The sequence below is a fragment of the Quercus lobata genome, chromosome 8 (genome assembly GCF_001633185.2).
Source record: "Quercus lobata isolate SW786 chromosome 8, ValleyOak3.0 Primary Assembly, whole genome shotgun sequence".
Taxonomy (NCBI): Eukaryota; Viridiplantae; Streptophyta; class Magnoliopsida; order Fagales; family Fagaceae; genus Quercus; species Quercus lobata.
In genome coordinates, this window is record NC_044911.1 from 7,448,472 (window position 1) to 7,465,305 (window position 16,834).

Below are 16,834 nucleotides of genomic sequence, written 5' to 3' on the forward strand. Positions count from 1 at the left end.
CATATACAATATCTTTAATAGCAAACTGAGATATTGATATCTTCTTCTTCTTCTTCTTCTTCTTCTGCTTCTTTTTTTTTTTTTTTTTTTTTTTTTTAATTTTTTAATTTTTTAATTTTTTAATTCAATAATTGAAAGAGAGAAGATTTGAACACCAAGAAATGTCAGTTAGTTGAATTATAAGACTCTTAACTACCTTCTAGTTATTCTAAAATTAAATTGCAGCTTTTAAATTTATTGAGTCAAATTTAAATCAAATTTTAGATAGTGTTTTTATCTTTTAGGGGGAAACATGGATAAAAGAAATTTGTGTAAGTTTATATATTATGTAATTGATATACCATTTCACTAATGTCATATTTTTGAAAAGATTTTTATATCAATCCAGTTCTTAATGGGGTCTACAACTGATACCAATTACATGCAACATGTAATGTTGACCTTGTATTGTGTGGACCTTATTCACTTGTGAGATCCACACAATGTGACAGAGATGATGCATGTAACTTATACATGAGATCCAACATATATACCACCTAAGAAGACCTATAGCACTCAGGAGTACGGGAGTCACGAGTTCAACAGGTTCAAGTTGTGACAAGCCCCATTGGTGTCTAGGTGGGTCCCACATTACAATGGAATGTAAGAATTTAAGAGTTCAACAGGTTCAAGTTGTGACAAGTCCCATTGGTGTCCAAGTGGATCCCACATTACATCAGAATGTAAGGATTTAAGTGATACGAGGACTGTGAGGGCAGTGAACATATCTATAACTCCCCTTTTTGGGTTATCCTAAAAAAAAAAAAAAAAAAAAAAAAAAAAAAAAAAAAAAGAAAGGAAGAAGAGATACTGCATCAATCAATCATCAACGGAGTACAATCCACCCTGGCCTTAGCGTTCTCTAACCCCGTGTTTGGATAAAGGGAGATGGAAGGAGACATCAATTATAAACAGTCTCACGCACTGTAGCCCTGCTGTAGAAAAGTGTAAATATTATAGGAAAAATTGGCCCAACAATTCATCCATACTCCAATACCGTTTAATGTTTATAACCTTTCACCTTCATCCGTCTCAATCATTATTAGTGGCATTGGGTACTTATGCTCATGCCATCAAAGTACCTAATGCTCCTAATAATGATTTTTTCACCACTGTTGTCTTGCAGACATCCCACAATAACACTAGATTCACAACCATGGCAGCAAAGAGAAAGAGGGGTTTTGTACTTTTTATGAGGACTAAGGTACTCCATGGCATGAGCATGGAGGTGTTAACTAGCTGCAGAGGTGAACAACATATACAGGCAATAAAACAGTCAAGCCACCATTTGCTTTTCATTACATACTACTAAAACTTACTAGCCTAACTATACATAAGGTGATGCTGGATTTACCAAAGGCTGTGACTTAATTACAAGATTAACCAGTATCACGTTCACATAGAGATTGTACGATAATAGTGCAGTGGTCACAAAAGTCTCCAAAAGCTGACTTCATGTTATTGCATTAAGCAATTTTCAGGTCAGTTTGTCTTCAGAAAATTCTGAACCTCAATGTGTTGACCAAAACCACTTGAGCTGGCACTCTCCATTTGACTCTCTCTGTTCTGGCCAACAGAATCAACGTTGCTATTGGGGCCTGTTAAGCACAAACCCAAATCCAGATGGCTTATATGTGAATCCTGCAAGCCAAATAGATTCTGGTAAGATTCTTGCATTACAAGACAAAACTATTGAATTTTTGTCGCATGATGTCATGAATAAATACTTAACTAAAATTTTTGTATTAAAATTAGTAAACTATCTCCCAGAATCATCAGACTTGCTAGAAAGGGGTGATAATAAGAAGAGTTTTCACTTTCACATTACTGTGGGTGAATTTTAGATATCTGCATATTGGCTTCTATTTGAGAACCAAAAAACATACCCTAAAAAAATTTAGATCCTTTAGATAGTAAGTTCATAAAATTTGTTAACGAATTCAGTGGGGATGCTAGCATATAGGATGATACAGCCTCCAGAACAATTTCCTTGGTACAAAACTCAAACAACTTGACTATTGCCTATAGAAAGAAGTCCCAGAAAGAAAATTGACGTGTAGTGGAATGATGAGTCCTGGTTGTAGGCATAACAGACCACTACACCTTCAAACATCTAGCAGAATTATTCCTCATATCAATCTGTTGGCATGATGATCTTATCCATGGATCATATTATGTTTATGAACATATTACACTGCTCCTAAAATTTATGAACATATTACACTGCTTAACCCCCTTATGTTTATGAACATATTACACTGCTCCTAAATTTTATTCTCACATGAGTTTTGTCAAATGTTGTCTATCGGAAATTATCATATAAATGCATTGTCAAATCCAGAAATCCTAAATCTAACTGTATAAATCCCATGCCGTGTGGTTGTGTAAGAATTTAATATTTCTGCCTAGGATAAAACTTAGGTGCAATACATTAGGTTCCCAATTAAATTCAGAGACATGGTTGCATCGACTAATAAAGCACAAACTGCGTTATCTTTTCCAAGGGAAATTAAATTCAATGCCACTATGTGTTTGAATTTAATTGAAGAACTTAATGTACTACACCTAAAAGATTGTAACTAAGTTTTACCCTTCTGCCCATGTAGTAATTTATAATAACATAATACCACATAAAACTTCAAAAAACATATATTTGTTTTTTTCCCCCCTCTTATTGTGTACTTTTCCCAAAATATGAACAAAGACCAAACCATAATCAGTTATTCATTTTATCACACTTAATAGCTTTAGTTGAGAATTACTTCCAACTTCCAAAGATGAGCCCTGAACTAGGAGAACATCCTTGACTATAAGACAAAAAGAATATATACCTAAAAGCAAAGGAAAGAACAACTTGCACTAATCGCCACGGGGGGGGGGGGGGGGGGGGGAGATGTACTAAATTGTAGAATAGAAAGAATAATATGTGGATTTTTTCTACCTCCGTCTGTTATTCTCCTAAGGAAATGAGATATTAGAGAGACACAAAACTTAAATCAGAGTTTGACAGCATTACCTGAGTTTCTTCCTTCAAAACTTCATCGCTGTTCGGCCTCATAGATTGGTTGGTCTCACTTGTGATAGCTTCGTCTTCAGCCTTTTTTACAACTGCCCTTTTCTGCTCTTCTAGCACCGCAATCTGTACAATTGTCAGTCATTAAACTCTTGTACCAGAGACCCAACAAAGGAAAAGAGACTGAAATTTTCAACTTTGTTTTTTATTTCAGAATACTCTAAATAAAGCTCTAAAATTGAACTATCTACAAAACAACAACATAAATACATAATGGAATTGAAACCATACTAAATGAGCGAAACTTCACAACAACCAAACCAAAGAAAGAATTTCACTTATAAACTCAAAACCCATATTCAAAATCATAATTTTAACTCAAAACCAGGTCAGAGTATTAGTCTATGATTCAAAACCAAAGCATTAGTCAAAATTTCTCGTACTTTTTTGTAACCACTATCGATGAAGCTCTTAAAACTTCCCACAACACAAAATAATGAACAATCTACAATACAACAAAATCACGAAAATGAAGCCATACTAAAAGATTGAAACTTTACAACAACCAAAAGAAAAAGGAATTTCACTTATAAACTCAAAACCCATATTCAAAATCATAACTTTAACTCAAAACCAAGTAAAAGTATGAGCCTATGAATCAAAACCACAGCATTGATCAAAATTTCTCATACTTTTTAGTAAACACTCTCAACGAAGCTCTTAAAATTGAAGAATGCACATACCAACAAAATCATGGAAATGAAACTATACTAAAAGAGTGAAATTTTACAGGATAAAAAAATTGCAGATATGAACTCAAAACTCATATTCAAAATCAAAACTTTTTTTGCTAAACTAAAACTACTAGCCTAAAGGCCCTAAACCACACAACATATAACAAGTCATAGAGTCCACCTTTGCTCAAAAGAATCAAAACCCACCTTTTATTTTCACTGAAGAACCCACAGAAAGTCCTCAAACACCGACACAAACCCAAATCCCCATGTCCACAAATACATGCACAAACATATACACACTTACTGGGGTGTAGCGGAACTTTCTTCTGGGGGGCTCGTCAGCAGAGCCGGAGCCGGAGTCGGCGGTGGCGGCGGCGGCGGCAGCAGCGGGGGTGGGAGAGAGAGGTGTCCACCGGCAGAGGATGAGGCGAGAGCCACCGTTGTTGTTGTTGTTGATGGTGGTGGTGGTGGATTGGGATTGGGAGTAGGAGTGAGAGTTGGAGTTGTTTTGGTAAGTGAGGGTGGATTGAGAGACGTGGACCCACTTCTTCTTCCACTTCCTGACTGGGCCGGTGAACACTGCGGTGGCTGTGCCGTACCGGGATGAAGCCCGGCCCAGTCTCGACCCGACTCCCTCCATCACGCAGAGTGAGTGTGTGTGTGTGTGTGTGTGTGTGTGTTTGTGGTGGGTAACAGCAGAGTGGCAGTAGTGGCAGGAGTACTACTAAATAAAGTACCAGGTTTCTCTCTCTCTCTCTCTCTCACTCAAGACAAAAAGGTGTCATTGCTAATTGGATTTGGAGGCCGAGTGCGCGACACTTTAAGAATTAAAAATTATTATAAATAATAAATCTATTAAAAAGTATTCCGTTGATCAGTTGATGGCCAGGAAAATCAGTTAAAAAAAAAATTAATGGAAAAAATATTGAAAAATAATTTATGATTTTAGTATTATTTTTAAAAATTTCATAAAAATTGATACCATTCTGTTTTCTAGAATGCTTATTTTGGGTAGTTTATTTTTTTTAATGTGAGAAAAAAAATTAAAAATTAGATTATTATTAAAATGCTGAAAATTAATTTATTTAAAATAAGGTGAGACAAAAAATAGTATGAGGTTTGCAAAAAGTACAAAATGCTAGCTTATAATAATTTCCCTAGTACACACTAATGGATGCCACTTATTTGGTAAATAACCATCCTATTACTAATAAAAATTGATAGTAGAGTTCAAATGAAAATTTTAAAACATAAATAACCAAAAAAAAAAAATCTCAAATTTTAAAAAGTCAAAAAGTGTTCTTTTAGCCTAATAATACAAAATTTTCAACTACTTTTTTCTGAATTGATATGGAGTGATGGCTACTGATTAAAATGATAATATAATTTATTCATATTTAAAATAATGTTATTCTATCTATTTACAATTTGTTATGCCATCAATTATATATATTTATTAAGTCTAATTTGATCTCTCTGGATTATTAAAGTGTCAATTTTGTGTTTTGATTTTCAAGACTAAGCCAATTTCCTACTCGAATCCCTCAACTATTAACCTTAATAGAGAGAAAACTCAAGTATAAATTTGAGTTTATTTGAAAATTGATGGACTATATAGACAAAGTTCAGTTTAGTTTTTAAAAAATAGTTGTGCTAATGGTTAAACACTTTAACTACAAATTTGGTACATATATTAAGCACATTTCAATTTAATTGCTAACTTTTTGTGGTGGTAAATTATGATTAGTACAACACTACTTTCATATAGACTTTGTATTAACGTTACACTTATTATGATCACGAGTTAATGCCACCAAAAAAAATGTACTACTTACTGTTTTATACTTAAAAAGTATGATAAAAAGAGTCTAAAACCTCCAAATAACACCCACCTCCCAACAAAAAAAAAGTAGAAGCAAAAGAGCATCATCGAATTGATAATGCCTTATCATTGATTCAGCATTTCTCTGTTCCTGCGTGACTGAGAAGTTATCATTCAATCTAGCAAAAGTTGAGCTATGCCTACAACCCCCTGGTCAATCGGGTTCTGATTAAGGCTTTTTGTTAACGAGGTTGACTAAAATAGTAGCACCTTTTGAGCTAAGTGTTGTTCAACATGTAAAAGTTAGTTAATTTTTCTTGTTGAACCCGTCCCCATATGTACAATATATATCATTTCCCATTGTCAACGTTTCCTAATGCTAATCAGGTAAACTCACTGATGAAAGATAAAGCAGCAGTTTATGATCAAAGGACTCCAAAATTTAAAATCTGATCACAGGTTTGTGCTTGGTTATGTATGAACCTGGCTTAAAGCCAGCTCCATCAACTGCTGTAATATCAGTGGGCAATAGGTCTAACGCATTTTCAAAATATTTCCCATGTTCTTGATAAAGTACCGTGTACTATTGCACGCCTATTGTAGTATTGATTATCTTATACATCCGGTAAATGCTGCATGTCTCAGCACATGGAGACTATAGCTGTGTATGACCTACATGCAGTGAGAGGATACCTTCTCCAACTGTAGTGTGTATCACCGCCTTTTACTTTAAGCAATTAAGGCTTATGATTAGACTGATTAATTGAACTTCCTGTACCTGATTTGGTAACTGACTATTAAGTCAGAATGAAAATATGAGAAAGTGTGAGATACATAGCATACTCATAAACATCTTTACTAAATCACAGAATAGAACCCTATAAACTTGATCCCTGTTACCAAAATTTCAAGTGGACTTCCTCGTCTGGAAAACACAACAATGTAGACATAGCATAAAGGATAAAAAAATTAGGCAAGAGAGTGGACTACTTCAAGATGATCCAAAATTCGCCTCTTTGAAAATTTGGCCATGCTTTCTGTAAGGGCTCCTTAATATCTACAACATTAAGAAAATCAAGAACTATCCATGGATTTAACAATGACAAGATTTTTGCACTGATCTTCTAAGGACATTTAAAGTTTTAAACCATGTATGGGAAAAACAAAGTGGAATTCTCTCATTTCCTGTGATGAAAAATGTCTCCAGTAAGCACCGATTGAAAAGTTTACCTGGTCCAAAATCATCTCAACTGAGTAGTCTTGGGGAACAATAAATGACTAAAGATAGATGTAAGCAAATACAGCCATTACCATCTGGAACTATGCAATACACACAGTGAATACAATACACACAGCAATACGTGCACAAAATTCTGGCATCCTTATTGTTAAGATGCAAAACAAGGATCAATAACTTAACAAGATTTCCATATTTTGGAGTTCATCTGGCAATCCATTCTGTCAGTAAATCCACCATGTCAAATAAACAGCCTCCAAAAGGTGCTATAATTTATTCAAATATACCCAAGCACAAAGCATGTCACTGCAGTGGCAAAACCGGTGTCTCTTTCCAAAGGAACAACAAGTATTACTAAAAGAAAGTTATTATCTTAAATTCAGCATACTTTAGACACAAAATGGTTTACATAAATGACCTACATGACTACATCTAAAGAAATTAGAGAGATCCAAATAGCTCTTTAATTTTATGTAGAATTAATAGCATAAGTCTACAAATATACAGGGATAAGGACATAAGGTGCAAATCTTGTTCCTCTAATGCTTTCCCTGTGGCTTTTATCCTAATTAATGCTAGTATAGTGATTTTTTTTTGTCTCTATTTTATTTTATTTGTTTAGTTTAATGTTCAGAATTTTATTTTTGTGTTTTTGTTCAATGAACATAAGTAGAAAAATTTTTATTTTAAAGTTCAGGATGAAACTTTGTTAAGGATTATTAGTACTATTATGAGATTTATTTTTTTTTCCCCACAATAGTTGTTCTTTAATAATTTTAATTGTTCTTGCTTCATATCAATTGACAAAGATAGGATTCTGAAAATGAGTTCAATCATGTTTTTCTCATGATTTAGGATTTATCTTAATTGATTAAATGCTTGGTTTATTATTTCTTGTTTTTAAAATTGGATATCTCTTATGAATTGTTTGTTAACATATACAATTGATGATTTGGTTTTATATTTAGGAAGCATATAAGAGCATGTTTTAGATTTTAAAACAAGGGTTTTAATGTTAATATCTTCCATGATAATAAAATTGATTTCTAGATTATTATGTAGTAATTTAGGAAAAATTAATAATCATGATTATATATTGATATGAATTAACAAGGTGGATTCCAAAGCCTTAATTCTTTTATTTAGATTGTTTAAATCTCTTTACTGTCTATGGTTCGTGCACTTGTGAGTATTTATAAATTTCACAACAAGTTTTTGGCACCGTTGTCAAGGACTTGGTTAGGAAAATAAATTAGATTATAATTGAATTTTTCCTTCTACTAGTTGAAGTTAAAATTACAATTTAAAAAATATATATAAAATTACAATTTAAAAAAAAAAAATATATATATATATATATATATTAGGTTTTTTGTGGTGTATGAGAACTTAGATTCGTGATAAAAAACATCATCTCGTTAGTTTTGATTTTCCATCTAAAATGGGAGATCTTGTGAATGATTTAAAAACTCTTAGAGAAATGTTCTCACCCATATCTACCAATCATCTATCTTGTATTGTGTTCCATGCAACCATTGCCACACACTTTGAATTGAAACCACAAATTATCCAACTCCTTCCTACTTTCCATTGGTTAGATAAACAAGATCCTTACATGCATATAAAGGATTTTCTTGAAATTTGTGCTATATGTAGGTTCTAAAACTTCATTGATTATTTTGTTCACTTGCAGTTTTTCCCTTTTTCTTTCAAGGATAAGGCAAAAGCATGGCTTAACTCTCTATCACCTAGATCTATCACCTCATGGGAGCTTCTAGTCATAAAATTACTTTCTAAATTCCCAATGGCCAAAACCAATTTTTTAAGGAGAGAATTTGCAAAATTTTATGAAGATGAACAAGAGAAATATTTTGAGAGTTGGGAGCTATTAGGGTCATATTTTTATGTAGTTGGCATATTCTATGACAAAACGCACTTTACTTGTATTTAGGTAATTTTAAGTGGATTCAAAAATATCATGAAGTACGTTGAATAAACTTTACAAGTGGTAGTATTGAAGACATGAAGACTGCACAAAGAAATAAGTGGTAAAAGCTGAATCTGTAGGTCCCGATACCTATTGATTTATTGAAATTTAATGAAGCTTAATACCTCTCAATCTATCGAGGTACGAGATTTAAGAATATAGCCTGCAACGTTTGGATTCTAATTGGCTATTGTTTATGGGTTTGTGTAAAACTAATAGGAACGGGAGAGCCCATTTAAAATTTCCATTAAGCTCCTATATAAATAAAGTGGTAGAGAAAGAAAACCTTAACCCTAGAATGCTTTATAAGGTTTTTTTTTTTTTTTTTTTTTTTTTTTTTTTTATTGAAACCCTATCCTCCATCTTTTGAACCTGTGAATTCAAAAAATAGAAGAAAAAGATTTTGCTGTGACTTTTGTGCGCCTTTGGGTTCTATACCAAGCAAAGTCTCTGGCACCAACAATTGAAGATCTTATTGGTGTTTTTATGTGAAGCTGCTGCAAATTAACTACAATAATCAAAAGAGTTGTTATGGAGTTAGTCACGTACTGAGAAAACTATTAGTCATGTACTGGGATCCGTGCAAAGAGAAGAAGTCTCAACAAAATCAAGTCCAATTAGTGATTGGCGTAAGGAATTATAGGTAGGTTGTCACGACCCAAATCCATGGAACATGAATTTAGATGCATGACTAACTTACTGAACTTATATCACTCAATAAACATGATTAATTTAAACATAATTCAAAACTCCAAATAAACAATGCTATTGATAAATCTCTTACAATAACTAAAATCCACAAATTTAGAATAATCTCCAAAATACTGTGAAATCTAAAGCGGAATAAAAAAAAAAAATAACTAATAATCTTTTAAGACTTCAAGTATTATTGACTTCGCCTAAAACTCCCATGCTCTACTTTGCACCTTACGAAGCAATCCAAAGGTTCTGTTCCCTAACTAAACTTTAATCTGAAAAATTGTAATTGATGGGGTGAGCCACACATCCGGTAAGTAATTATACAGAATACACAACGGAATAGAGTCAAGTACAACACGTGTATTTTGATTTTGATTTTTTTTTCACAACTCATTCAATGATATCAAAAATAATTATTCCAAAACATATAATGAATCACTTAATATGATTGTAATCACATCTTAAAATCAGTAGAAAACACATACATATAATTGATCAGAGCACAGTGTCACATATACACATCACATATTCTCATATACAATCCTGTGAGCGGATTTACACATATATTTGATATATCTGATTAATTCTAAAACACTTATTTTGAGTCACATATCACAAAGCAAAGTTTATACGAATATAATAATTTCCTTGATACTAACAATTTCTTTTCAAATACAGAGACATATCAAAGATCACAATATCGAATAAAACATAAATCAAAGGATGCTTGACTCTCATGGGGAACGAACAGAACTGAGGAGTTTATGTGAATATATTACAATTCTTGAGTAAATCTGAAAATTAAATTTGCTAAAAGAAACATTTTAAATACCATTTGGAGAATAGGAATATGACCTTGAAATCACTTGGTTTTAACAAATTTAAAGAACAAGAACCTTTTTAGAAAAACTTACTTTGAAACTCAATTATTTTTTTGAAAAATAGTTTAGTTTAGAAATCATCTTTAAAATGAGATTTGGACATTCAAAACATTATTTAAAATTTGAAGTTTCTCTTTAAAACGATGTAAAAATAATGCTTTAGATAAACTTTAGAAAACGTAAGCTTTAAAAACATATCTTTTGAAAATCTTTAACTTCTAAGAATCTAAAGAATAAAACTTGTGCATATTATGCATAATTACTTACCTCTCTTGCTAATATATCCGAACACAGCCGAGCACTTTTAGTCTTCCGTAAACTCTAAACATAAAATTCCTTTAATCAATAAGCATGAAAATTCATTATCATAAACTACTTCCTAAAAACAATATAATCCTCCATAACCTTCTCTTTTTCCTAGAGTCACAATATAGGCAGAATTATTTCCCATACGTAGAAACATCTAATCCGAATATGCCTATTAGTTATTCTATAACAATCGACCAATATATCAAATATCATATTAAACCAACTACAAGACTTCATGTTATTATTGAACACCACCTTCCCTTTAGGGTCAATCCTAAACTAGTAATATAATCAAAGTATTCAAAGTCTAGTCTTGTCCTTCATACCAAATCTTTCACGCACTAAAGTATAATAACCGAATTAATCATGGCTGCGATACACTTGAACAGATATTCTATTCATCTTTAATCACAGGCCAAATACTACATGACAATAGCTCTAATAAAAACTATAGATCTGCCCCTGCCAAGACTAGGAAATGATTACCTGATGAGAGATCAATCTTTGAGCGCTAACTATAGTCTATAGATGACACCTCCAACCGTCCATGCTCTTTTTTTTTTTTTTTGGTTAATGCGTATAATGAAGAAACCCTAGAGCCTTCCAAGATTTTATAGCTTCTAATTAACCTTAATTTAAGGTATTATTAACTACTGGCCTATTTAGGTAAGCTAGAATTCCAAGGGATTCCAATAACTCTTAGACTTGTTATCCAAAAAGGTTTTTATTCTCTCAGCCTTTTCCTTAACTGATAAGGAGAATAATGCTTTAATTCCTTAATCTTTCTATAACTGAAACAAAATAAATGAGGACTACACGTTACCTAATTGTGCAGTCTATTGTTTCATCTCTTACTTGGTAGTAATCTTTGTTGGCCACAAAATTACACCTCACATGTAGCATACCAAAAACTAACTATGTAAATAATCCTATCATGACACTACATGTTTATCCACATCACTTGCCAAAGCTAAAATAATAATATTAATAATGATGATAAAATCGGGGTATTACATAGGTACTTTGAGATAGGCCAAGAGGGTAAGATTCATTATACTTGTAATCTCTTGGTTTTGATTAATGATTCTTGAGAGTGAAGACCTGAAAATCACCCAGTAGGATTTTTGCCTTGTGAAGGTTTTCCCTATTAGTCAACAAATCAGCGTATCAAATTTACTTTTAGTTACACTCTAGATTATCTGGTGATTTGTTTGTGCCTCCACGATATTACATGTAATTGTTGATTAATTAGATCAAATTACATGTAATATCGTGGACGTTCAAACAAATCACTGGATAATCTAAAGTGCAGCAGAAAGTAAATTTGACACGATGATTTTTTGACTAATAGGGAAAACATTTACAAGGTAAAAACCCCACCAAGTGATTTTCAGGGCACCACTCCCAAGAATAACTAATCAAAATCAAGGGATTACAAGCACAAGAAATCTTACCCTCTTGGCCTATCTCAAAGTACCTACCTATAGTAGAATCCTTATGCCAATCACCAATTGGACTTTATTTTGTAGAGACTTCTTTCCTTTGCATAGATCCCAGTACTTGACTAACAACTTTGCACAAATCTTAATACATGACTAACTCCACAGCAACCTTTTTTATTGTTATAGTTGATTTGCAACAGTTTCATATAAAAACACCAATAAGATCTTTATTTGTTGGTGCTAAAGACTTTGCTTGGAACTGAAGCAAAAGGCACATAAGAGTCACAACAAGGTCTCTTTCTTCTGTTTTCTGAACTTACGGGTTCAAAATAGAGAGACTAGGGTTTCAATAAGAGAACCTTATAAAGCATTTTAGGTTTAGGGTTAGGGTTTTCTTTCTCTACCACCTTATTTATATAGGAGTTTAATGGGCCTTTTAAATGGGCTCTCATATTCCTATTAGGTTTACACAAACCCATAAACAATAGTAAATTAGAATCCAAACATTACAGGATATATTCTGAAATCTCGTAGCTTGATAGATCAACAAGTATCGAGGAAGTATTGAGACCTGCAAATTTAGTTTTTGCCACTGGTTTCTTTGTGCAGTCTTCATGTCTTTAATACTACCACTTGTAAATTTTATTCAACATACTTCATGATATTTTTTTAATCCGCTTAAAACTACCTAAATACAAGTAAAGTATGTTTTGTCATAAGATATGCCAACTACATACAAATATGACCCTAACAAGAGCGATTTAAGGACTTGATTTTAAAGTGTCCACACCATGGTTTTGAAACATGGAGATTAGTACAACATTTTTATAACAGTTTAACTTAGATGAACCATAACATGATTGAGTCCATGAATGGTGGTAGCTTTTTGAGTCTTACAGATCGGCTCTTGCAATTAAGAGATGAGGATTTTATGAAATTAGTGAAGACTTAGACATGAAAGCAAGGTTAGACAATCTCACCTGTAAGGTTGAAGCTCTCTAAGGATTTGTCTAAGCTTCCTCTTCCTAGAGCCAAAGCTTCATCCTTATGGGTGAGATTGTCTAAGCTTGCTTTCATGTCTAAGTCTTCACTAATTTCATATAATCCTCCTCTCTTAATTGCAAGGGCTAATCTCTCTCTATGGTTGGAAAAAACCCATTGCTGGGAACTCTATGATAAATCCTCAAGAAATTTATATGCCTTGTCATCTATAAGACTCAAAAAGCCACCACCATTCATAAACTCAATCATGTTACAGTTTGTCTAAGTTAAACCAATTATAAAAATGTTGTACCAATCTCCATGTTTCAAAACCATGTGGGGACACTTTAAAATCAAGTCCTTAAAAATCTCTCATAACTCTCAAGAAATTTATATGCTTCATCATCTTGATGAAAATCACAAACTCTCCTTAAGGCATTGGTCTTGGCCATCAAGAAAATTTTAGAGAGGAATTTTGTGACTAGAAGCTCCCATGAGGTGATAGATCCAGGTGATAAAGAGTTCAGCCATGCTTTTGCCTTATTTTTCAAGGAAAAAAAGGAACAATTGTAAGCAAACAAAATAATCAAATGAAGTTTTAGAACTTGCATGTGGCATATATTTCAAGAAAATCCTTTATATGCATATAAAGATCTTCTCTATCTAACCCATGAAAAGTAGGAAGGAGTTGGATAATTTGTGGTTTCAACTCAAAGTGTGCGGCAATGGTTGCTTGCAACACTATACAAGATGGAGGATTGGTAGCTATGGGTGAGAACAGCTCTCTAAGAGTTTTTGAATTATCCCCATGTTCTAACATTGTGGATGGGAAATCACAACTAACGAGATGATATTTTTGATCATGCATCCAAGTTCTCATACACCATAAAAAACCTTTTTTTTTTTTTTTTAACTGTAATTCTAACTACAACTAGTAGAAGGAAAAATTCAATTAAGAACTAATTTATTTTCCTAACCAAGTCCCTGGCAACATCACCAAAACTCATTGTGAAATTTAAAAATACTCACAAGCGCATGAACACTTGTATGAATGTAGGAAAATTAATTAAACATTGAATAAATAAATCCTAATTTAGTTTAATAAAAATTGATTATTTTGAAATTAAATAAAGCTAAGCAAAGAGATAATAAAAATCAATAAAGAGATGTAAACAATCTAGAGAAAAAAAATTAAGGTTTTGAAATCCACCCTATTAATTCACATCAGCATATATTCATGATCATTAGTTTTTTTGCAAACTACTACATAATAATCTAGAAATCAATTTTGTTATGAAGGAAGATATTTATCATTAAAACCTCTATTTTAAAATCTAAAGCATGCTTTTATTCGTTTCCAAAATATAAAATCAAATAATCAATTGTATTAGTTAACAAACAAATTACAAGAGATATCTAATTTTAAAATCAAGAAATAATAAACCAAACATTCAATCAATTAAAATAAATCCTAAATCATGAGAAAAATATGATTGAACTCATATTTAAAATCCTATCTTAGTTAATTGATATGAAGCAAAAACAATTTAAATTATTAAAAAACAACCACTATGGAAAATAAATAAATAAATCTCATAAAGTATTCTAATAATCCTTAATAAGATTTCATCCTCAACCTAAATTAAAATTTTAGTTCCTCATGTTCATTGAAAGCTAGAAAACACAAAAATAAAATTCTAAACATTTAACTAAACAAATAAAATAAATAATCACTATGCTAGAATCAGGAGAAAAGCCACAGAGAAAGCAATAGAGAACCTTATGCAACACTGTTTACACGTTCAACTCCCTCTATCTCACGTTTCGTTTTTATTTTTCTGTTTGCTCTTTGTTTATATCATGCCAAGTTGCCGACTTAAGAATTTCAAAAGACAAAAACCTAAAGTGGCCCAAAAGTGTGAGAAATTATACGATTCTATGGTGGATCACATCACTTGTCAACTATTCTACTAAAAAACTCCTACCTGTTTAAAATTACTGAGTCAGTAATCAGTTTTTATTTTAAAAAAAATTTTGACTCAGCAATTTTAAAAATGTGAGAATCTTTTAGAATGAGTTTTGTTCAACTTTTTGAAAAAGTAGAGTTTTCAAAAAGTGCATAATGAAAAAGTGTTTTTTCAAAAAACTGAGTATTTGGTAAAAACTGTTAAAAAGTGCTTTTTGAAAAAGCTGAGTGTTTGGTTAGCACTTATAAAAGTGGCGGTTTGAGTGATAAATTACCAAAAAGGACAATGTATATATAAAGTATTCTGAAAATATTTTCTAATTTTTTTTTTTATAAAACTTTCTAAAAAATTATTTTAAAAAGAACTTTCAAAGTTTCTAAAAAAATTATTTTTTTCTCACCAATATTAACTAATAATAACCTACCACTTAAGATTTATTGTGAAAATATTGTGATAGCACTTCTCAATTTTAATTTCTCATTTTTTATTTTATTTTCCCCTTATTTCTTTACTTTTTTTTCATCCATATTTCCTTCTTTTTTTCTTTTTTTTCCCCTCTTTTTTTCTCCTCCACACACGTATCCTTCTCTTTTTCTTTTTTTTTTCCCCTTCTTTCCCCTTTTTCCCTACCACTTCCTCCAGAACATTCTAGTTTTCTTTTTTCCTTCTTTCCCTTTTTCACTTACCACTTCCTCCAGAACGTTCCACTTTTCTTTTCTTTTTTCTTTTTTTCCTTCTTTCCCTTTTTTCCCTACCACTTCCTCCAGAACGTTTCACTTTTCTTTTTCTTTTCTTTTTTTCCTTATTTCTCCTTTTTCCCTACCACTTCCTCCAGAACATTCCAGTTGCCGCAGAGCTCTCTCTTTTTTTTTTTCTTTTTTCTTTTTTGACAGTTCGAAAGCTACAAGGAAAAGAGAAGAAGATGATGATGATGATGAAGAAGATGAAGATGATTGAAACATAAGGAAATCCCTCATCTCTCTCCTTAATTCTCAGATCCCTTAAATCTCTGCCACCATTGGGTTTGTATTTGATTTTGATTTTGGGTTTGGGTTATGGGTTTTTAGTTGATGGTTTAATTTTGAGTTGATTTTCTATGGATTTTGGGATTGATTTTGAGTTGATTTTGTTTTGGGTTGATTTTGAGTTGGGTTTGGGATGGGTTTTCCAATGGGGTTTGAGTTGATTTTAAGTTGTTTTGTGTTGATTTTGAGTTATTTTTGGTTTGGTTTTGTTGATTTTGTGTTTAGATTATCAAATGTTGAAATGGGTTGTGGTGGTAGACTAGTGATAGTTGGATGGTGCTGTGTTTGTAGCAGCATGGAAAGGGCAGAGCAGAGAGAAGAGATGAGAGGCGTGAGTAAGCTTCAGGGCAAAGGGCAGAGCAAAGAGATGAGATGAGAGGAATGAGGAATAGGCGTGAGAACGGAGGACATGAGCATGATTTATTGAAGGGTAATTTGGTAATTGCTTGAAGAGTCCAATGGATAGTTGATCAACGTGCATGGACTTTTTCTAAAATGGACCTCCAGAGCTCTTTTATGGCTTGCGCGTTCTCAGCCTTGGCCCAAAACACAACTTTTTCCAAAAAGTTGCGTTTTATACCTAACCAAACGGGCTTTGTGGTTCAACTTTCTTCAAAACGGGCTTTTTGGGTCGAAAACGTTGAAACAAACAGGCACTTAGTGGAAGGGTGGGCCACGTCACTTATCCACCATGA

The 16,834-nt window shown here is 32.4% G+C and overlaps 1 protein-coding gene across 1 annotated transcript; it reads right to left on the reverse strand.

Annotated features, from left to right (window-relative positions):
- Positions 1 to 1,200: 1,200 nt before the first annotated feature.
- Positions 1,201 to 4,565, reverse strand: LOC115954855. The gene is made up of 3 exons (XM_031072817.1): positions 4,094 to 4,565; positions 3,056 to 3,178; positions 1,201 to 1,680 (listed from the first exon to the last, which is right to left on the reverse strand). Exons 1-3 carry the CDS (start codon positions 4,427 to 4,429, stop codon positions 1,522 to 1,524), a joined length of 618 nt encoding a protein of 205 aa, XP_030928677.1. The 5' UTR covers positions 4,430 to 4,565; the 3' UTR covers positions 1,201 to 1,521.
- Between the last annotated feature and the right edge of the window lie 12,269 nt (positions 4,566 to 16,834).

What these genes read in the sequence shown, in the direction of transcription:
- LOC115954855 (XM_031072817.1), bottom strand. Translation starts at nt 4,429, where the DNA reads ATGGAGGGAGTCGGGTCGAGACTGGGCCGGGCTTCATCCCGGTACGGC. An exon ending in GAAAGTTCCGCTACACCCCA is followed by an intron (nt 3,179 to 4,093) that starts GTAAGTGTGTAT and finishes ACAATTGTACAG; the next exon opens with ATTGCGGTGCTAGAAGAGCA. An exon ending in TTTTGAAGGAAGAAACTCAG is followed by an intron (nt 1,681 to 3,055) that starts GTAATGCTGTCA and finishes TTTGGCTTGCAG; the next exon opens with GATTCACATATAAGCCATCT.